At 39.7% G+C, this 23,449-nt stretch overlaps 1 protein-coding gene across 1 annotated transcript in view; it reads right to left on the reverse strand.

Moving 5' to 3' along the window:
* The window catches only part of APOO (apolipoprotein O), a 595,595-nt gene that overhangs the window by 213,171 nt on the left and 358,975 nt on the right, over positions 1 to 23,449 (reverse strand). The window contains exon 5 of the mRNA XM_044072293.1: positions 955 to 1,050. Coding sequence (XP_043928228.1) covers positions 955 to 1,050 — 96 coding nt within the window. The remainder of the gene's footprint in view (positions 1 to 954; positions 1,051 to 23,449) is intronic.

The raw sequence follows: 23,449 nt of genomic DNA on the forward strand, positions 1-23,449 counted from the left end.
TATATCATTATTGACCATGGGATGGGTAAACCCACCATGGCAGGGCTAGCCACCCAGTGGTGTAAACCTTTGCTGTAGATGATTGTCACTGTTGAAGTGACACCCTGACCCCCCCCTGTGCAAAAATGGGGAAAAGGTATTGTGGATGGATGGCTGGGTAAGGCCAATCTATAAACAAATGGGATTGGTTACTTCAAGCACAAAAATGGAAACTGGCTAGGCTTAAAATGGCCCACAACGGCAGCTAGCCTAGTACTTAGTTATGAACCTATAACTAATAAAAAATGGCAAATAACAAATGCAGCAGTGAATGCACCCACTGAAAATCCCATTAACACAGTACATTGTTTGCAAAGGGAGAATACAAGGATTACATGTTTTTAAAAATAACTTATTATCTGATACGGAGTTCTTCATTTCAAGGCTTCCAAGAATGAATACAAGACTCATAAGAACTCCAAGAAAGAAAAAAAATGTGTGTTTGACTAAAAACAAAATGCTTGTGTTCTGCTACAATGTAAATTGTTTCTCTGTGTTTAAATCATAATAATTGCTTTTAGAAGCACTTCTGAGTTATGAATTATTTAAACAATTCATATTGGCTTTTACAAGTTCATGCATTTTCATGTTTCCATAATAATTTATTTATCCTATAAATAGTCCTTGAGCATTTCTTGATGCTAAAAGGAAATGATAATCCTTTGTTACACAAGTTCCAGGGTACAGTTTTAGAAGCAACTGCAATGGCAGAAACAGGTGTGTGCAACAATAAACCCAGGCAAGCAACATGCATTATGTTGGCGCCTAAAACTAGCCATATAACGATGGCAAAGACTATAAACAAAGAACATGCATTTCATATCAGTTAAACAGTTCAAGTAATGTGGTTGTATCAATCATGAAAAATATTAATGCATCTATAATAAACTAGTGATTTACTTTGTGGGAACATACCTCTAGCAAGGAAAAGCCCAGCAATGCCTGCAAATCCAATGACTCCCATTCGAGGATAAAATCCAGCAGGTGGGTCTTTTAAAATCTTGTAGTTATCTGCAAAAAAAAAAAAAAATGCAGAAGAGCACATAATGTCAGCCTGTAGATTATTTCATTCAAGAAGGATGGCATGCACAGTGTCCTGCCTCAGAGTGTAATATTTATCATGAAGGGGAACAGGATCTAAATGACAAGTGGCAGAAGCTTACAAATAAACAAGTAATATCCTGCGAAACCACACCTGAATCAAAATGGTACACACTCTGCTATTATGTCATAAATAAGAAAATCATGTTAGAAATATATTTTTGTGACATGTTTTCTTCTCTGACCTGTTCTTAGAATTCAGATATTTATTTCCTGCTAACTGGAAGATGATCTGTTGCTCGATTTGTCATGCTTCTGTGTTGACCTAGGTGGTTTATTATCTCCAAGCAAATACTGATAGGATCTGTGGGACACACCTCTCTACTATTCAGATTGTTGCAGAATTGGACACACTAGCAATGGAAACTAAGATTGTTGAGGACCTTTAACAAAGAAGACCTACAGAACTTAGGCATGGGATTCAAAGAAGCAACATTTCAGAAAAGAACTAGTACAGGAAAAAAGATAGACATCAGCTAGATGTATGCTTGTGCCACGTTAAACAATGAAAACAAGTTAATCTGTAGGATCACTGGATCAGTTTCGTCGGGAAGGAGCTAGATGTTATTGTCATATGACTTGGTTGAGAAAGAGACCTAAAATGTACTAGTGAGGCTATAAAACTGAGGATGCTCTTTACATATGACAACATTCTCTGTTGTACTATAGGGTGCACTGTCTGCAGCACAGGTTTCATCATATGCCCAAATAAATGGTGTGGAGCTAATACTTTCTGATGTGCACTGGGTATCCACTTTGGGAGATGCAGGTCTACACTGACATGATGATCTACATCTGTAGATGGTGGGAACCAGTAACATTAGTGACTAATTTATGAGTTTTAAAAGCAGCAAGGGGAAGAACAAAGGAATCAATAAGAAAAATCTTAGTTCTGCCTCGGAATACTGAAGATGACAGTGAAAAAAGATAGTAAAGACAATATAAAGAAATTAATGCGACTGGAGAAACGTCATGCACAATATGAATGGGAAGAGGCAAAAAAAAAAAAGGCACGACAAAGGAAAATGGAGGTAAAGTAGCAATGCCAAGAGTCTAAATAAAACCTGTCTGATCTATTTGATTTGATGTAGGAAGAAACGTTACTACTGTCAGAGTCACAAAAACATATACACCAAGCAATATGACTGTGATTTAAAGCAGACTATTTTGCACAGTTTACAAGAAGAACAGGAAAGATATAACAAAAAAGGAATACGTGTAGCTCTCTAGTAAGGAATAGGATCAAAGCAACATAACAAGCACATGAGGAATAAGAAAACACTCTGGGTCACAATGATAATGGAAAAACGGAAGCAAAGCTTATATAGGGAATGCATACCACAGCCCTCCTGATAATGACAGAAAACAAAAGTTATGTATTTACCACAATGCTAGATCCGTGTTGTCTTCTTCCATACGGCTCAACATATTGGTACCTCAGCAACTTTTTAGACTCTCAGATCCAGGGCTCAGTCTCCTCCCCTCTACCCACGCTTCCCTTCCATCCACATAGCACCTCAGTCTGAGTTTGTCTACTTGCATCCCAAGCAGACCTTCAGTTTCTCATATATGGGAAAAAGAACTCAGTACAAGACAAGACATGACAATTTGGCAAGTGGGAAAGTGGGAGGGAGGGAGGGAAGGTTAAGCCAAACAGAAGAAAGGATGGATCTAGCTTTAACTTAAACTATCCAGTGTTGTTTCTTTCAACTGACTCAACATAACGGACAGAGTTCACAGATACTATAAACTCCAGTGTGGTCTAAAGGAAGGATAATTCAGAGGACAGTGGAACCAAAAGATGCACGGAATCTACACTGAAGGTCCAATTTGGAATGGGAGACAAAGGTGTGAACTATAGACCCAGTAGCCGCAGAACAAATATCATCTACTGGCACTCTGGTGAAAGTTGCAGATGCTGCAACTGCTCGAGTACAGCGGGATATAGGTTTGTGAGAGAGAAAAATCCCTTGACTTTGTATGCAAAAGTTATACAGTCAGATAGCCACCTGGATAGTATGACTTTAGAAACAACATCTCCCAATTTGGCCATGGGAAAGAAAACAAAAAGCTAATCAATTTTCCTAAAACTTTGGGTACGATGTAAATAAAACCTCAACTGATGATGAATGTCCAGCAAATGTAAAAAGAAGTTATGTACTTACCATAACATTCCATCTGTGTTGTCCATTTTCATTCTTCCACAACAGATGGTTTCAGATCTGATCCTCGGATCTGACTCAGCCACTATATTAGCTCGTAGCCGCCAACAAAGCCTAGGGCTTCTTTCCTACTGATAATGCACCAAGCCTAACCTCCGTCAGATCCTGTTTACAGCTTGAGAGAGAGAAAGAGGAACCATAAAAGAATTGCCATAACTGGAGTTCAATACAAGGGACAGGTGGTGTCTCATTTATGACAAATGGAAGGGGGTTGGAGGGTGGAGTGTTGAAAAAGAATGAAAATGGACAACACAGACAGAACACTATGATAAGTACATAACTTCTTTATCTGATGATGTCAATTTTCATTAATTCCTCAACAGATAGGTCAGAGTCCCCAGCTACCTGAATTCCTGGTGGAATCTAAGAAAGCTATTCCTGAATAAGGTTGAGCCGAAGGTTGCTCTTCCCCTCGAGACCAGGTCTAGTTTGCAATGAGTGACAACGGTCTGAGGATTCGACCAAGTTGCAGCTGCACATATATTCTCCATAGAGGCTTTAGACAGGAATACAGTGGAAGTAGCCATTGATCTGGTTGAATGAGCCTTCCTTCACTGGTTTTGGTAAGGAGAGATTCAATTTACTGTAGACAAATGAAATGCAATCTGTCAACCATCTGGCTAGAGTTACCTTTATTAAATGCAAAAGAAACAAAGAGTTGGTCTGTCTTTCTAATGTCTTTTGTTCCGTGCAAGCAGAAACGTAATTGTCTATGAACATCCAAGTAAGTGCAAATATTCTCATTTATTCATAAAGTTTGGGAGAAAAAACAGACAGGTTATTGGCATGGTTGATGTTGGATTCTGACGCCACCTTAGGTAGGAAAGAGGCATTGGGGTACATAAGGCGGCCCTATCCCTGTGGAAAATCAAGTACGGTAACTTGGAGGATAAAGCCTGAAGTTTTGAAATCCTTCTAACAGACATAACTGTGACTAAAAAGACAGTTTTCCAGGTCAAAAATTTTAAAATTTCATTTAGCTGCTGGTTCAAAGGGAGAATGTGTTTGGGCATAGCAGTACTAAATTTAAAATCCCATGGTGGTGTAGGATCTTTATAAGTGGGACTTAGTAGGATACCTTTTAAAAAGGCTTTACACAGTTTAGAAGAAGCTAGGAACAAATTCTGAAATCCCACATGAAAGTTAGAGATGTTAGTGAGTCAAAATGTAATAGTCGACGAACTACCACCCCCATTAAAGAAGCTCACTAAAAATTTAAGAAAAGAATGAATCAGGGCCAAGACATGGTTTACCCCATTCCGCTCTGCCCATTTAACAAATCTTCTCCATTTCCTTCTGTAGAGTTTCCTCTTAGAGGGTTTATGTGAAGATAGCAATATAGAACGGACAGGTGAAGAGAGCATAGGCTGCCTGGCTATTAATGGAATTGGAAAAACCATGCGGTCAGTTTGAGGTTTTAGATGTCCAGAGGAATGATACCTGTCAGGTGAGACAGAAGGTCTGGAAATGGATCAAGAATCCAAGGTGGGTACAGAAGATAAGGCCAAAAATAAAGGGAAATCAAATTTGTCAACGCCAGTAAGGTGCAAGGAGGATGACTTTGCTCTTCAACCTGGCTGCTTTCTGAAGGAATTTAGGAATTAAAGGAGTTGAGGGCTAAGCATACAGAAGTCTGTGGGGGGCAGAGCATCCCTTGGGGACTCCCTGGTTGGGAGACTAGGGCAAAGAAGCTGTTGCACTTGTTTGTTAGGGGGAGATGCAAAGAGATCATAGCAAGGCTGGCCCCACTGATGAAAAATCATGTCCGTCACTTTGTTGTTGACTGACCACTTATGAGGAAGTAAGGTGGACCTACTCAGTTTGTCTCCTATCACTTTGGACTTACCCAGAATGTGCACTGTAATTAGAAAGCAGTTGGAGGAAATCACCCATTGCCACACCCTTAGGGCTACATCAACATAGAGGTTAAGATCTAGCTCCCTCTTGTTTGTTGATGTACCACACCACTGGCACATTGTCCATTTGGGTCACAATTTTTCCAAAAGGGTGAGAGTCTTGGAATGCTTGCAATGCCAAAAGCAACGCTTTCATTTCCAGAACACTGATATGCAAGCTGGACTCTTCAGGGGACCAAGTGCCTTGGACTGTCTTCCCCAGAAAATGCCCCCCCAATCACTATGGCCTTGGGTTGAGAGAGAATGAAGGGATGACCTTACAATGGTTGTTGTGACTGCATCCATCATGAAAGATACTGTTTGCATACTTGAGTTATTCTTATTCATGTCAACATGGGTTGAGAGAGCATTGAACACAGTGTTTGTAGCATCCATTGTACAATTCTCACATGATATCTTGCTAAAGGAACTAGGATTATCATCAGTGGCATTGATCAGGCTGAAATTTTGGTACTGCAAATTATTTTCTTAACCTGATATCTTATTGTTTGGACTCTCAACATGGGAAGAGATCCTGCCATGGACACTGTGTTGTACATAGCTCTATGAATTCCAATGTCTGAGTGGGTTGTAATTGTGACTTGTTGTAATTGACGGTTATTCCAAGATTAGAACAAGTCTGCAATGCTTGGTCTCATTCTTGTACCAGCTAATGCTCAGTCAGAGCGGTAATGAACCAGTCGTCTAAGCATGGAAACACTCAGAATCCCTGCAGTCTCAAATGAGATGCTACTACTGCCATACACTTGATGAAACACTCTGGGGGCTGTGATGAGGCTAAAGGACGGTGCTCGGAAATGATAATGACTGGCTCCCAGCCTGAAGCGCAAGAATCTTCTGGATCACCTGTTCATCTTTATGTAATAGCATGCATCCTGAAGATCTATCAAGCACATCCAGTCGTCCTTGCTCAGAAAGGGCAGAATGGACTGAACTGTGACCATCCAGAACTTGGTGTGTCAAACCAATTTGTTCAGCACACTTGAGATCTAAGATTGGTCTCCAGTCTCCTGTTTTCTTTGGCACTAAAAAGAATCTTGAGTAAGTTCCGGATTCTATCTGGTCTGGAGGGACCTCTTGGATGACTTTTTTTTCTAGCAGCCCATGATTTTTCATCAGTGGGACCATTTCCAGTGATGTTGCTTCTCTCTGACTGGGTGGGACATCAGGGATTTTCCTGGGTAATGGGGGTGGAATGGAAACGGGAATAATATAACCTCTGGAAATGATTCTCTGTACCCAGGTATCTTTTCAGTTTACCCAGGCTTCTTGGTGCAGAGGTAAATGGCCCCGACTGCCTCCAGAGGAAGACAATAAGGCCTTCATTCAGGAGCGCTGAAAGCGTCTGTCAGAAAAGGTATCTCTAGGCCATCAGTATTGCAGGCCTCCTCTCCCACAGGGGTGTCTTTTGCCATTATCGCTCCCCCTCTGCATCTGGGGAACAACCGCCATGTATTTCCTGGAAAGGACCCTGAGACTTTTTGAACCACATCTTTAGACCTCCACATTGGTTCCTGGAAAAGGACCACTGAGGGGTTGAAAAATGTACACCCACTGCAGATAGGGACTTTCCATCCTTCTCACACCTGGAGAGTGCGTCTTTTACTGTGGGGCCAAATAAGGACTTGAAGGGTTCTGCAAAATCAGGCAGAAACATCCAGGTGCATCTCCTCATGGAAATGCCTGAACCCGCAGCCCCTGATGTACCTTCTGCAGTATGCGAGATGAGCTTCATGCACGGACTTGCAACAGATTGAAAGGTAGCCAACTGTGAGGCTACAGAAGGTTAAACCCCTACTGTAGTGGTCCCTGAAAGGGAATTTGAAAGTTCTTTAATCAAATCTCTTTGCAACCTCGTGAAGTGTGCCAAGTAGTTCAGCGATCAGAGAGCAAATTTTGCCAAAACATATACTTGCTTCCCAAATATGTCCAGGGCCCAACATTCTCTATTAGGGGAATGGAGAGTGGAACTCTGTTCCGCAAGTTCCTGCTTTGTAGCTGCCACCACGACCATTGCATTAAGTGGTACTCTCTTACTCCGATGCGCTCTTCCTACCGGTGGAGCCAGAATCCTGTTTGGTCTCTTGGGGATCAGCTCAATCATACCAGGTTCCTTCCACGCCCACTTAGACACCAAATCAAGGAGGTCATCAGTGGGCAGAGAGACCCAAGAGGTAGATGGGCCAGTCCCAAAAGCTTCCAGAAATACTGACCTCAAGAGTTGGGATTTGGGCAGATCAACTACCCTTCTATTTAAGGATCTCAAGTATGTCTCCAAAGGAGATGTCATTGGGTGGTGACTTGAGAGACCCTTCTCCTTCATCAAAGTCAGTATTCCTCAGTAACGGACTCATGGGAGGAGACCAAGTGCTTCCTCTTGCACATTTTCTTCCAAGGGACTTATTCGGTGGGATGATCTGGAGGAGTATCAGAAGAGATAACAGTGTACAGCTGGGTAATCTGGAAGCTTTGGGCTGGCTATCCCTGTGGAGTGGAATGTTGAGCATCATGGGGCAAAGTCAGCTGAGATGTTGAGGGTGAATCCAAGAAGGAAGGACCTGTCTGACCTGCTGAAGCAGAGAAAACCCTCTTCACGACCTCAAAGGCCAACCGCACCAGAGAGAAGGAAGCCAACAGACAGGAGAAAATGAGTTTCTGGCTCATCACCTTCCTATGCTCAGACAGCTGACCACCTGAGGAGGAAGCCGGAGGTGAGCTATCCAACATCAAAGCTCCGAGAGGAAGGGACAGCTACAAAAACCTCAGAGTCCATCCCATCCCCTCAGGATCCAAAATGGAAGCTTCGGCTCAGAGATTTGTTCAGATCCAAAGATGTCAGAGCCGGTGCACTTGAAGTAACTATCAGATTTGAAGGTGAAACTCTCTTTGGATCAGACACAGAGGGGCCCAGAACACCAGAATCCAAGGACTCCAAGGACTCTAACACCACGAGTTGGGTCAGAAGAGGAACTGTTACTGGTGGGGGAGTAGATGGATGTTGTTCCTGACCCAAGGGGTTAGGAACTGTGATGATTCGCTTCTGAAATTGCTCCATGGAGAATCTCATCATCATCCTTTCCATATCTGTTTCTGTGAGACTTCTAGAGGAATGAGAAGACACCATCGAAGGAGACTTAAGAGTGCTATTCCAAAATAGGGGAGGGCACCCTAGATGGTAATGGATCCACACTGGGCGAGTAAACTGTACGTGGTAGTGGTTTGGGATCCGGAGATCGTTGATCCGAGGTAGTTTTTGTCAGGTCAGAAGAAGGACCAGCCACATATTTCATAGGATCCTATGAGGGTCAAATCCCAGGAGACGTCGGATCCAACTTAGATTTCTTTTTCCTCAGCTCCAAAGAAGTAGATGTAGCAGATTTGGATCTTTTGAAAGGGTCCTTGGCTTTTGTTTTTGGAGACGGAACTCCAGCGCTGGCTTGCAAGAAATAAGTTGGTAAAAACCCCTTTAGTATTAATTTATTTCTCCTTTCCTTTAATGTTCTGAGGTTGAACTCAGCACAAACATCACAATCCAGATCTAAATGATCAGGTCCTAAACAATAAACATAACAGATGAGAATTAGAAAAGGGCATTTTGTGCCCACATTTTTCACATTTCTTAAATCCTTTATTGGACTTCACAAGTTATAACCCAAAAGACAGAGACAGTACTCCAAAACGTAAAGTATCCAGACATCAAATAAGTAGATACAAATAGCAAAGAAAGACTGGAAGCTTTAACTATTGAAAAAGGGAAACAGGGTAGGAAGGCCAACCAGCAATAGTAACAAAGACAATACAGCAAGTGTAATGGGTAGGAAGGCCTACCAGCAAAGGTAGCAAAGACTACATAAGTGTAAAGGGGAGCAGAAAGTAGAATAAATTTGAAAGAGTATTGGAAAAGAAAAGTTAAACCTTTCAAGAGGACTAAAGTAAATCCAGAAGTCGTCTAACAATGAAAAAAGTTGAAAATTTTCACATCTTAATTGAACAGCTCAAGAGTGATGGCAATCACGTCTAGAAGCAAAAGCGGCAAATGAGATCTGAGGTAGGCTAGGCTTTGTGCATTATGGGTAGGAAAGGAGCTTGAGAATTTCTTGGTGGCTACAAGCTAGTGTAATGGCAGAGTCAGATCAGAGGACTGAATCTGTTCCCATCTGTTGAGTAATGAATGAAAACTGACAACGTCAGATCATATATTCTCCTTTGTTAGAAAAATCTGGAAAGAGCACTGGCATGTTAATGGTTTTAAGGGAAGCTTCCAAATCCATTTCAGGGAGAAAGGTAGGATTGGTTTGAAGAGAAACCATGCTCTTACAGAAAATCAGATAACACTGTTTACATTACAAGGCCTGTAACTCTGAAATTCTCCTATCCACTGAAGCCACCAGAAAGATTGTCTTCCAGGATAAGAAACTGAGTTCCCCTGAAGCTGCTGGGAAGTGGGGTCAAGGCCTGAAGCAACAATGTAAAGTCCCAAGGAGGAACTGGATCTCTAAGAAGGAATGTTCCTTGTAAAAAGGCCTTAGACAATTTCAGTTAAGCAATGGGGTGTCTGATTTTCTCCAACATGAAAGTTGGAGTTTGCTGCCAACTGAACTTTGATAGCAGAAAAACTTGCACCTTCTTGAAATAGCCCTGCCAAAAATCCTAAATAGAAGGTATTGGAGCCAAAAAATTATCCTGACCTTTGGAAGAAGCCCAAATTGCAAATCTTTCCCTTACTTTTATAGACTTTTCTGGGAGATTATTTTTGTGAAGAGGACACAATATGGAGTATCGAAGAAGAAATCCTGGCATTTTTGTCCATCATCAGAATTGGAGAAACAAAGCAGTTAACTTTAAGGCTTTGATGTCCCTTGTGAGGCTAGACAGATGGGTGAGATAGGAGGTCTGGAAGAAGGTCCAATCCCCATAGATGGTGTTTTGTTTGAGACCAAAGGAAGGGGAAAGAGATTTGATGAAGCCAGAGTGTAGCGATGAGGATCACTCTTGCCTTGCACCAAACTGCTTTCTAAAGAAACTTTGTTATAAGTGGAAAGGGTGGGAATGTGTTAAAGAGACCAAGAGCAAGTGTGAGTCACAACATCTCTTGGTGACCGTCCCTCCAGGGGAATTAAGGCAAAGTAGTCACTGCATTTGGTGTTGAGCAGGGATGTGGCCCCAGATGCTGAATATCCTGGCAGCCACTTGACTGACAGAGAGACCACTCATGATGCAGGAGAATGGACCTGCTCAATCTGTCTGCTAAAATAATGGAACTCCCCAGGATGTGCACTGCCACTAGAAAGCACTGGGAAGAAATCACCCATTGCTAAACCCTCATGGCTTCTCAACACAGTGGATACAAATGGGTTCCCCACTTGCATGATGATGTACCAGTCAGCCACCATATTGTCCATCTGTATTGAAGTCACACACTTGGGAAGAGAGTCCTGAAAGACCTGCAGAACTAGGTGTACTGGACTGCCCTCATCTCCAAGATATTGATGTGAAGTTTAGCCTCTGAAGTTGTCCACATTCCTTGGACTGTCCTACCTTCAAAATGTTCCCACCACCCCCACCTCTGAAGGGAGGTGCCCATAGTCGCTGTTGAGAGGGAAAGTGGAAAGGGTAACCTGGAACTACCAGTGGGTAAGTTAGCCACCACTGAATATGATGTCTACATACTGGCATTAGACAAACTGGAAACTGCATGGGTTGATACAGCATGAACCGCTGGACAGAAAAAGCCCACTCCCGAACTCTCATATGAAACCTAATCTAAGGAACCAATATTACTGAAGCAGTCACTGACCACAGTTAGTGAAAAATCAGTCTTGCTTGGGGCTTCAAATGAGACAAGATTTCGGAAGCTTGCCGACATAAGGACAGTTCTCTGGAGTTCAGAAGTTTGGTAATTTGACAGACTGTGTCCAGGTGGCACCCTATAAATTCTATTACCTGAACTATTTTTCAAGTTGATGTTTATCCCTAGTTGGTGACATAGTTGCAACAAGATGTCCCTGGCCTGAGAAAGTAAATCCCTCGAGAAAGCGGTAAGTCTAAGTAGGGGAACACCCAGAACCCCTGTAGCCCGAGATGCACTGCAACCACTACAATATACTTGATGAACACCCTGACGGCTGTGGTGAGACCAAAGGACAGTGTCCTGAAATGAAAGTGACTAGCACTGAGTGGAAGGTGCAGGAACCTCCTAGACTGGTTCTATTTTGATGTGACAGTAGGCGTCCTGTAGGTCCACCAAGTACATCCAGTCACCCATCCTCAAAAGAGGAGAATGGAATAAACCAGGGCCATCTGGAATTTCATCTGTTTTGCCAACTGGTTAGATGACAGAGGTCCAAAATGGGCCTAAGGCACCTGGTCATTTTTGGAATTAAAAAGAATCTCGAATAGACTCCGGATACTTGCTGGCCTGGTGGGACCTCCTGGATGACTTGTATTTCTAGCACTCTCTGTAGTTGCTGCTTTCCTCTGACTGGGTGGGATACTGGGAAGTTTACTTTTGGATGGTGGGTGGGAAGCAAAGGGAATAGCCTAGCCTCTTGTTATAATTTTATGCATTCAAGAATCTTGGCTGATGGTTAACCAGGCTTGAGGGTGCAGAGATAAGTGCCCTCTGACTGCCTCCAGAGTGTGGCAGTCTGGCAACTGTTCAAGAGTGCTGGAAATGTTTCTTGGTGAAGGGACCCCAAAACTCTTCATTCTGTGAACTGTCTCTGTTACAACTGTTTCCCCAGTATTGTTGAAAACAGCTGAGGTTACACTAAAAACTGATTTTACAGAATAAAAATATAGTTGTGATAAATACAGAAAAATGTGACTTTCAAATAAAGTGCATCAAAGTTAAGCAAAAAGTGTCCAGCACTAAGAAAATATAAGAAAACAAAAGAAGGCAGATGACAACTGAAACAGAAGAAAGGAAAAGAAATAAAAAAGGACCATGATTAAGAAAATATAGTCATTTTATTCAATAAAGAAGTTACAGCTTTTTATGTGCATCTATGAGAGCAAAGAGAGAAAACAAGGGATAGCAAAGCAAGCAGAGATGGATGGGGGGCAAAAAGGAATTATGGACAGGCTGCTAAACAAGTATTAATGTTCAGTATTCACAAAACAAGAGGGGAAAGATTTACTGTGTCATGCTGATATAGTAATAGTGTCAAGGAGAAAGGGCCTCATCCCAGCCTCTTCAGAGAAAAAGATGTTATGAAAGAAATCCCAAGACTAAAGGTAGACAAGGCCATGGTAGTCATAGACTGAGATAAAAAATGGTAGCATCACTAACTCACCTTTTCAGCAACTTATGGGGAGAGGCTAAGGCCGTGGTGGTGCAGTGGTTTGCGTTGCCACCTCACAGCAAGAGGTTCTCCCATTCGATCCTCGGCTAGGGTGCCTTCTGTGCGGAGTCTGCATGTCCTCCCTGTGGTCGCGTGTGCTTCCTCCGGGTGCTCCGGTTTACTCCCACATCCCAAAGACATGCTGTAGGTGGATTGGACACTCTAACTTGACCCTAAGCATGTGTGTGTGCGTTTGTGTGCCTTCCGTGGAAGGTTGGGTGCCAAGCTGGCAACTAGACACTGTAAAAACACCACTGCCAATCATGAGCGCACAGGTGATCCACTGTGGCAACCCCTAACCGGGAAAAGTCGAAAGATGAAGACTGGGAAGAGGCTAAGGCTGTTGAGAAATGGAAAAGGTCAGAATTGAAAAAAGGAAAGATTCTGAAACTACTGACTTCTTTGTGTGCCTTAACTGCAGGAAAAATATGGAATGATTGTTAAAGGAAAGACTATTCAAACACATGGGAGCCAGCAGAACACTGTATCAAAAGCAGCATGCATTCACAGTGGGAAAGTCATGCCAAACACAGTCACTTTTAAACTGTTTTCTTCAACCTCACTGCATAACTTTAGTATCTCATGTGCCATCCCTGCAAAAAGTAGACAATTTAAAGACAAAGACAGGTTCTTTATCATTTATACAACTCTGTCATTTAGTCTGCCAAAAAAATCTCACACACACACACACACACACACACACACACACACACACACACACACACACACACACACACACACACCAGTCACCCGTTAAGCTCCCCTAACATCATATACATAAACAAAACATTCCCACATGATCTCATTACTTGTTCTCACTGAGGCCACTGTACTATGGCTCAGAATATATCAAGTTTTCTTTTGTGTCAGAAGGTATTTTAGCGTTTGCAAAAATTACGTGTACTAATCTGATGTGTAACTATAAATCAAAAGCATTTGGGTGCTAGATGATGAGTGTTGTGAAAATGCTTTGCTAATGGACTTTGGGATGAATTATTACAAATAATCCTAATATACTATAACATCTAAAAATAAACTGTAAGAATTGTTTCACAAATGGAAAGTACAATAAAATGCTGTAGATATTAATGAAACTATATGGACTGTGTTGTAGTATTAAAAAAAATAAATGACAGAGTTGTACATATGAAAACACAATCTACACCATTAAATTATCCTCAAGATTTTTATTCTTTAATTACATGATCTCATTGTTAATATAAAAGGATATGGAAGGCTGAAATAAATTTTCACTGGTAACATGGAAGGCGTGATAGTGAAGGAACTAAATTTATGCAAAAAACCTGTAAGAACTGCACTATGCGAATATTTTCCTCCTTGTGAAGTAACACAAAGTTTACTGGAGTTCTTTGACTAGGCAAACACAATAACAAATAAGAAAATGGCTACAGACGCAATCTGATTAATCCTTAGCAAGGACCTGAAACTGTACCACATAAAAGCCTAATGAACAAATCAGACAGCCACGGAGCAATTCCCACATACATCTTATGTAAATGACAGAGAAAGTTTGAAAGAAACAAAGTTATCGAACAGGGTGTAGAAAGGATGAGGAAAGACTTGGTAAGACTGTAGGAATGGTCTGAAACATGACAGCCTGCATTCAATGCAAAGACATAAGGTGTGTGAAGAGCTCACTATAAATTACCTTCAACGGTACATTCAGTGGTATCCGTATAAAACAGGGCAGTTTCCAAACACATGCATTAGTCTCCAGCAACAGATCTCTTACCAGTCGTACCAGGATTTCCCACTAATGCCACATCTGACATTAGCTTTAGATGAAAGTTGGCAGTATTACTTTGTTATAAAAGTTCTTTCCTGTATCCTCTTCAACCTTCATATGTCACTTGATCGCCTTAACTCAGAAGCGAGACTTAAGTTAAAAGAGGGTAAGGTGGGTGTGAAATGTATCGCTCGATTGCAATAATCATACTGAAAGAATCTCTGTCTTACTCTAAGATGTCTTATGCAGCAGATCCATAAATCAAAATGGAGTAAAAAGCAGCAATGTCATGCCACTGGGGGGAGCAAACTAAAACAAAAGGATCATCATTCCTATAAAAATTTATGAAGGGCATCTCTACTACTGAAATTCCTTCTTCAAGACACTGTATCCAATAATGCTTTGTAAACATATGCACATTAGCCACATCACAACAGCATAAGCATCCTTCAGAGGACAGTTACATAAGAATGACGCTTATATTTGTGTAGAGTTCTTGCAGACAGCTTTCACTACCCTCAAAGTTCTAGTTTTTTTTTTTTTATAAATGTTATAGCTAAACATACACACCTTACTGCAATTTGTAAGCCTTGAGATCTATATTTATCACAAACATATACATGCTTTACTCCAATTTAAAGTCTTTGTTTAACTTCAGTCCTTAAACTGACAAAAGAAAAAAGGACAATTTGTCTTAAGAAATGCTTCACTTATGCCCAAATAATGTCTTAGCTGTCTGCAAACTTAGATGATGGAGTCTTACTTTCTTTCTCAACATTAAGATGAAATACTATTACATGTATCAAACTTTTACAGAAACAAAGTTTAATGAATTCTATAAAATGCAATGGCAAAATGGCTGATGTTATGAGGTTTCATCTATACTAAGATCCAAAAATGAGCTAAGGTGCCAAACCCCATCCTTTCACCATTAGCTCTCTGGAAGATGTGACTGAAAGAAAATCATCTAACTTAAGAAAGATCTGCATTTTCAAGGTCCAGAGGTAATCTGAAAATAGAGTGAGGTATTACATAAAAACATCCTTAGAGTAGAAGACATATCAGACAGCAAGGCTCTGAAAATGCCAGCCCACTGTGAGCAGGAATTTCTATGTTTTTAGAACCTTTTCATATGCATGTTCGCAGAATATGTGACATCCCTCTGGAAAATAAGGGGTATTAAGAGACCTGCAGACTTAGCACCTGGATTTTTTTATTCATGATGAACTGAATTAGAACACTGAAGCCCAGAAATTGTTTCAGGCTTCTGCTGCTCTTTAGGAAAAGGTAGGAAAAGGAATAAAAAAACTTTCCCTAGTTATAATATTTTATGTCATGGATGGCTTTTTCTCTTTTTTGGCATCTGAGCTCCCTGTAATCATTGAGCCTACATCCCTATCTGCTGCTGTACACTTAGTAACATGGGAAAATAAGCATGGGAGGCAAGAGTCAGAAGGGTTTGTGGGCTACTGTCCTGCAGGGAGCCATAGGTCATTTTGTTATGCTTCAAACTCATGTCCCCTGGCAGGCGGTGTGTAATTCCAGCTAAGTTAGGATAAGTGAAGTACATGCTTCTGCACATCCACTGTGCATGGCTATAGACCAATGCACTTCATGGCAGGTTCATGCCCAGTATCTTGACTTTGTAAATACAGCACACAGGAGTCACTCCTTTAGTGGTACATGAACCTACCTCTTCCTACAAGGGGCTAGCTCATACCCATCTCTCCCCTAGCTAGCTCCACCAACACCAGGGTTGCTAATCAATTTCAAGATGGCAGGGTTGTAGTCAGGACTTTATCAGTTTACACCACAGAGCTACAATGCATGTAATGTTTTTGATTTGTGGGAGGGAAGGTGAATGTATAGTTTAGGACACTAGAGGAAGGACCAACTCCTAACTACAATTTCCACATCAATTCTAGCTACTTTATGTCTATAGTGATGTTTTCACTTGTGATTGTATCACATGAGAATTGGTATCCTGCCTCTTCTCTATGAAGAGCACAGGGAGGAGTGTAGCTAGAGTTAGTATCACCCAAAATTAAATATGCCTGTTGAACTATAGCTGGGGCATCCTGATACACAGAAATTACTCTCCCATGCTAACTGTACTACTCGGTCATAGAAAAGTCATCATTTCTGTTTTGTGTGAAACATGCAACCCAGATGAAACAGATAGTGAGGCATCCTGGAACATCTGTACACTTCACACATGTACAGATAGCAGTAGACAATTTCTCATACACAAACACAAACTGCATACTGCACTGATGTACGTACCTGATACAGGGTGGGTAGGCTAATTAGAGGAAGCTATCACAATTTAAGGTTTTGCTCTTCTCAGCCTCTCCTCTCCAACAGCAAAGATCACATAGAGGTGCACAGACATACACCTGCACACGCACATTCATGTACACAAACAGACAAACACATTCAGTGCAGGCAAATTCTGCATCCATTATTCCCCCATCCATATCAGCCTCAGTTAATATCAGGCAGCAGTCATTCATGACACACAGACTCACACACACAAACGTGAGTGCACATATGCATAGACATAATGCTCCAAGAACTCACATACTCTTCCTATACTGCTCTCATACACAGCCTCTCATAGCCACATATGCTGCACTCCACTATCTACCTTGATCAGAAATCTGAACAGGCTGAAGCTGCTGTATGGACTTGCACATTGCAAGCATGACTCTGAATAAAAATTCAGAGTACAGACCTCTATGAATCACACTGTACTGTGGGATTTATTACAGGGATGCTAATGAACCTCATTAGCATAATTATTTCCCCAGCTCCCTCATTTATATGTAGCAGACAGCTGTGGGACCATGAATCAAGACAATCTCATGCAAAACACAAAACAACTTATGCAGGCTTGTGTACTGCACAGTGTCCATGAATTCCACCCACTGTCAGGGCATTACATTCATTTTATATAGTTTCTACCAAAATATTTATTAAACTGCCTCTTTATATGACAACATTATTTCTGCAGCCCTGAATCAATAGTTCAGCAATGCTTTGCTCATGCCTGTTGTGCCTTTTTATTTTCTTTCCCTACAAACAGCCAGACAGATGTTCCCAAAATTCACCTGTATAAAATTTGCATCCATTGCCAATATGCTTTGTCTTCCATACAGAATACGAGCACAACATACCAGAAAGACATGCCAGACCAGAGAAAAGATCCATGCTTGTTCAATACTGCTCAGACTGCAATGAAAGTGCCAGACAGATACACATAGTCTGTGAATGTACAGAAGTATCAGTATGTATCACACTTTTGCATTGCCAATAAGTTCACTGGTTTTCTAATGTTTTAATGTGTGGAAGGAAAATATGACAATCACAAAAACAATACTTGCCTTCCTCTTTTTGTTATTAATTGGTCAAGTTTTAATTTATGGACCAGCTCAAAGGTTAACACTAAAAATAAAGACAGCAGTTACAGCATATGTATGTTAGTCAAAAATCTATAGAAACAAAAACGAAAAACAAACAAGCAAAAACATTCATAAGGTGTTTACTTGGAGTGCCTCTCAGAAGAAATGCGGCACAAAGCAAGCAGCTGCCCTGTTGTTAGTCAATGGGATAACTAAATCTATATACCCCATAAATTACATTCCAGATATTTCTACTTGTATTATATATATATACAGATTTAAGCATGGGCGCAGGGGTGTACACCACCCCCTTTATAAAAGTCCGAAGTCATAAAAAACAGGAATGTACTGCACTGTTATTCGTTGAAATAGGAAAATGTACCACCAAAATGGTACTTTTTCCTTTTCAACTTACCAGCATTTTGTTTCTTGTAAAATCACATCAGAGATGAGACTGGAGGTTACAGTCAGGTGAGCTGTATGAAGATCCCAAACTGCTCCTGTAACTGCATCTCTACTGTAGTTGAGTTAAGGAGCGTTGGGTGATAGGACAAATAGTGATTTGGTGAAATTTTGTAAAATCCATTCTAGCTGAACAGAAACTGCAGATTTGATCACATCTGTTAATAACTGCTACTTGAGTCAGTGAAGAACAACACTTTTCAGAGATCCTGAGGTATCTCTTTTTTCTTCAGCATGGTAATGCCTTTAAAATGTTAACAGTAAATTAAATCATTCCTGCTAGTCATAAAATGTTGTAGACTTTCTATTGTGTGTGTGTGTGTGTATATATATATATATATATATATATATATATATATTTTTTTTTTTTTTCTGGTTCTCTGTTGTTGATGCTGTACATAGAAAACATACCTAATTTACAGTGTATTTTACAAATTATATTACATTTTATATTTCTGTGTGTGAAGTTTTTCTCCCTGGGCCTCCACTGAAAAAGGGCTATTAGGTTTTACAATGGACTGACTTTCCAGGTCAACAAAACCGATTAATCAATAAACCATTAGTTAATTAACTGCACTTCTGAGATCTGTTTTAGATTTTCCAGATTTTGTAAGGATTTGCCATACATTCCTTTTTTTTTAATTTTGTTTAACTAATATCCATGGTATTTGGTAAATCATACCATCATATTAATTCATCAAAATAACTGAGTATAAAGAAACTGTTATTAACCATCATGTAAGCGCCCTGGTTGAAGATGTTGTGTTTTGTATGAGTTTAAATTCCACATGTTGCTCATTTTTGCACACTGTGAGCGGTAAGTGCTCCAAGTTTTTTACATGGAATGAAAATCACAGCCCTCACTTACTGAGGGCATGACAATCAGAAAGGAGCCATGGCAACCTAACTGAAATGTAGTACCCAATCTGCATATCCACAATACACTCCTTGAAACAACAGTTACTTTTAATTACAGCCCTTTACTGTTGTTGAAAATTATCATGAAATGAAGTTGCTGTGCAGCACTTCCTTACTTATATCTATCTGTTTGCAAACCTAAGTTGCATAAATAGTGGCTATTATATTTAAAGGAAATGAGTACTTCATAAGAGATTCTTGAATCTCTTTGTTTGTAATTAGTGCTTTTATGTATTTTATTGTTTCTGAATCGCTTAATTATTGCGGTGCCACTTTCCACTCAAAGAGCGGGTGGAATCTGAAGCAAAAATGTTATATTTAGTAGTGCTGTTTCCGTGAATGGTTGTTTTGTGTTTGTGTGAATATGTTAACATACACAAACAAAGTTGCTGTTCTTCTAATAGCTCAGATATTGAAAAAAAAAAATATATATATATATATCACCTTGCTTCTACTGAAAACCAGTGCAGACAGCTATTTTTCCACCAGGAATTACAATTCCTACTATGTAAATAATTGGGTCTCACTGTCTGGTGGTGCGGATTGTGCTACTAATCATACATTATTCAATTAAAAGCCCATATAAAGATTCAATGTCACTACTTGCATGGGTACAATAAAGGAAGTGTTCCTTTACTTGCGCCTGTGCTAAGTTTTCAAGATCATTGCCCAAATTTCTAATGTTTGAATGTTGAGCTGTAAGAGGAATCGTTGCGTTGTCTCCATTCTTTTATTTAAAAGCCGGTCATTTTTTTATTTTTTACATTTATATGAATCTCTTTTGTGCCTGTCTTCATTTAATAAATGAACAAGCATCTCAGTAGAGAGGTGCATTCATATGAATTTAAAATAAAAGTGTCAGGCTCTTAGAAACATTTAAGGTTGCAATATGTGTGCTGCGTTTTACCATGATGTGATTCAGCTTGTTATGATAACGCCTATATACTTGGTTTAAGATTTATATTGTGTATACTGAACTTATGAATAGTAATTTATATAAACTTTATCCTTATCAGAGGATTTTATTTGAATGTATTTACAATTTTACATTTTCAGTAATTTCTGGGACATGCTTATGATTGTTGGCCTTTATTGCTTTCCTAGTTTATGTAAAATATACTCTTTATCTGATAATATATTACTTTTACTTTTGGTGCAGTTTAAGCCTTTTTATGTCTGTAGCAGTTTCTAAGGCAGTTTTCTAAGAAGTTTCTAAGTTCTAAGACTGTTGACCTTTACTACAAGCTTGGAGTTCGTGGGCAGCAGTATATGACAAATGGAAAAAGAGTGTTATGATAGTACACAAATCTCTATAACTGCCTTTTAAGGCAAAGAACATTTCTGAAGCTAAAGCAGGGAGAGAGACCAACAACCCTGGATATGTTCTCATCAAGCTTAAAATGGACCAGTTTTTCCGAATAATGTCACAGACAATCCTGGTATCACCTGACTACATCAGAGTCATACAGGTGGTATTTACTGGGTGACATGGATTTGTGTACTAGAGCGAGCTCTGCCTCTGTGACCAATAAGTTTGGTACTCTTCTTGCATGTCATGCAAGGTTTGTGTGTGCATTTCTTTTGCAAGTTTTTTTCTTCATCTATGCTCTGGACAAGTTTTTGATTTTAGGTTACGTGCAAATAGGAGGAGCAAGGACTTGGTATACCTTAATTTATGCGATGGGTGTTCTTGCTTTCATGTATGCAAAACCAATATGTTGTTGAAGGACTGAGTTTTGAAGCACCTCAGTGACATTAGACTACAGAATACAAACAATGCACTTGTAAGATACACAAAAGATTTTCCAGGACATAGTTTTAAGTTTATGGTAATACAACTGATTGCAAGAAATGAGAGAGGTGGGGACATTGTGCAGAGCTCTTACTTTGCTGAGATGAAATGGATTGTTAAGTTGAGTGCCAACAGTTTGGCTGGTTTAAACAGCACTGTTCCTTTAAAGCCAGCATTCAGAGCAAGGAGATTGTTTAATTGATACTGTGTGTCCATTGGTTGAGTCTTTATGCCTTATGGTTTCCTTAGTGCTTTTAAGTGTTGCTTTGCTGTGTGTTTTTAAGATATATCATTTACGAAGAAGGGCTTTTGCTTTTTTTTTCATTTTTAAGCCAGCCGTGGAGACCGGATCCTTTGTTTTGGTTTTATTTTACATTTTTATACGTTACCGGGCTTTAACTGCTGTTTGTGTACTTTTTCTCCTGAGATTATAAAACAAAATCAAAGCACCTGAATGTAAAACAATAGAGACCAATGTTTCTAGCGTAAACTGAGAATACAGTAGAAACATTGCTCTTTCCTGTCTTGCATTAAGGTGTTTTGGTTTTGTTTTACATTAGTGTTGATATACACCTAGTCGGGCTTTGCTTCAGTTTTTTTGTTTTTGGGTCAGAGATTATCTTGCTGGATTGACCAGCTTCTTTCTCTTCAGCTTAATCCTCCCTGTTTTCAAAACATCCTATCTGAGCAAGACTGCTGTAATAACAAAGGAAAAAAAAATAAACATAAATCAAAGGCAAGGTTCTAAATGTTCTGCAGTGAAATTTAGAGCCCTTTTCCAACCTTTTAATCCACTGATGGAATGAACAAAAATCATGATTAAGAAAGAAATTTAGTAATGGATTTAAATTAGCATCAAATGAGTCTTAGATAAATAGTACAGAAACGGACTTGAAGCATGAATTTTGGAAGATGAACATACCGGGTCTGAGAGAGGGGTGGGCTTAGTTAAAGATTAAGATGAAGAAAAAAGAAAAAATGCAACAGTGGACATTTCCTAATCCTTAGTTCTTAGAATAGCTTCTGCAACTTTATGAATATAATATTCTGCATGGTTGTTGTTAAGATATTGAATATTGGACGTGCTAATGTGCGACAGAAAACGTTAAATGAGAACATATTTTTGGGAGGGGGTGTATTAAGGTTGCAAACTTAAAAAAAATTCACTACAGAATACTCCTGTCATAAATATTGGGGGAATAAATGGCTGTAACTATGGAAATTATTCTTTTGAGTTTGGGCACAGGATCTGAACTGCCAACACACAGTATAAAGCCTTACCAAGTTTAATTCTACTGACTACCAATAAAAGCAAAAACTAAAAAATGAAAATCAAAATCTAAAATAACTGTATTGGAAGTACTGACTATTGTAAAAGAAATAAAAGAACTAGAAGTGGCATCTTTAGAAGAAGGAAGGAACAAAGTACATATAAATAAATGAAATGTATTTGAACAATGCATGCAAAATAATGTTCAAATAGGAGGAGGAGGAGGAGGAGTGAGGTGTAAAGGAAGGCAGGAAATGAGCAATTTAAGTAATGCTGGATTAAGTGAGAGTCATTGCATAGAAACAAAACATAGATTTAATATATAATGCATGTAAATTAATAGAAAAGAAAACAAACCATATTATTTTTTTTTCATGTCTGTGCACCTACGTATGAAGTGATGATTTAATAAATGTTTTAACAAATTGTACTCCTGTATATCATGGTCATAAAAACTTCTGTGCATCACACACTACCTAGCAGTTGATGGAATGGTAACCTGTGCTGCTTTAGTAACTCTTCCACCATCATTTAGCTGGGCTTTAATGGCAACATGTGTGCAGCCTATTGCACCAAGTTCCTCAGGAAAGTGTGCCATCTCGTACAGGGCACTCATGCGTTAGGCTCTCTCCTGAAGCAAAACAGGCAGATAAATATACTGATCCTCACTTTTGAAGTATATGTCAAGGAACTGTTTTAAATATACCCAATGGAGAAGCCTGAGGAACACCAAGTGCATCACCAATTTGTTTCTAGAAGATCCCTATATATACTTACTCTTTCCTCAAATCATTTCAAGTCTTCCTCAAAAATATCATACTGTGTTTCCTAATATATATGCTAGTCTAGTTTGTATAATACCATATACTCTTTGATGTACAAATTTTGTTACAATTGATAATGTGCCATCTCTTTCGGTTATTTATATTTTCAATGTGTACTTTCATTGTTGACCTGTACTCTGTAATTTTCTTGTGGTATAATGTTTGTTTGTTTTTCATATTGTTGGAGCTTTTCTCCCCGGGCCTCTGTATCCAGACTTTCCAGGTACACCAATGTTAATCAAATAAATAAAATCACTGTGGCATATGGTGTGGGGTATACCCTGGTGTCCACAGATATAGGGAGACCAGTCAGCTCCCCCAGTATTTCTCTGTGAGCCATAGAAATTCACTAAAGCCCATACTGTATTCCTGTTCACTCTAAAGCTATCAAGAATTTCTTTCTTGGTAAAATTA

The sequence above is a fragment of the Protopterus annectens genome, chromosome 5.part0 (assembly GCF_019279795.1).
Source record: "Protopterus annectens isolate FY-2018-M chromosome 5.part0, PAN1.0, whole genome shotgun sequence".
Taxonomy (NCBI): Eukaryota; Metazoa; Chordata; order Ceratodontiformes; family Protopteridae; genus Protopterus; species Protopterus annectens.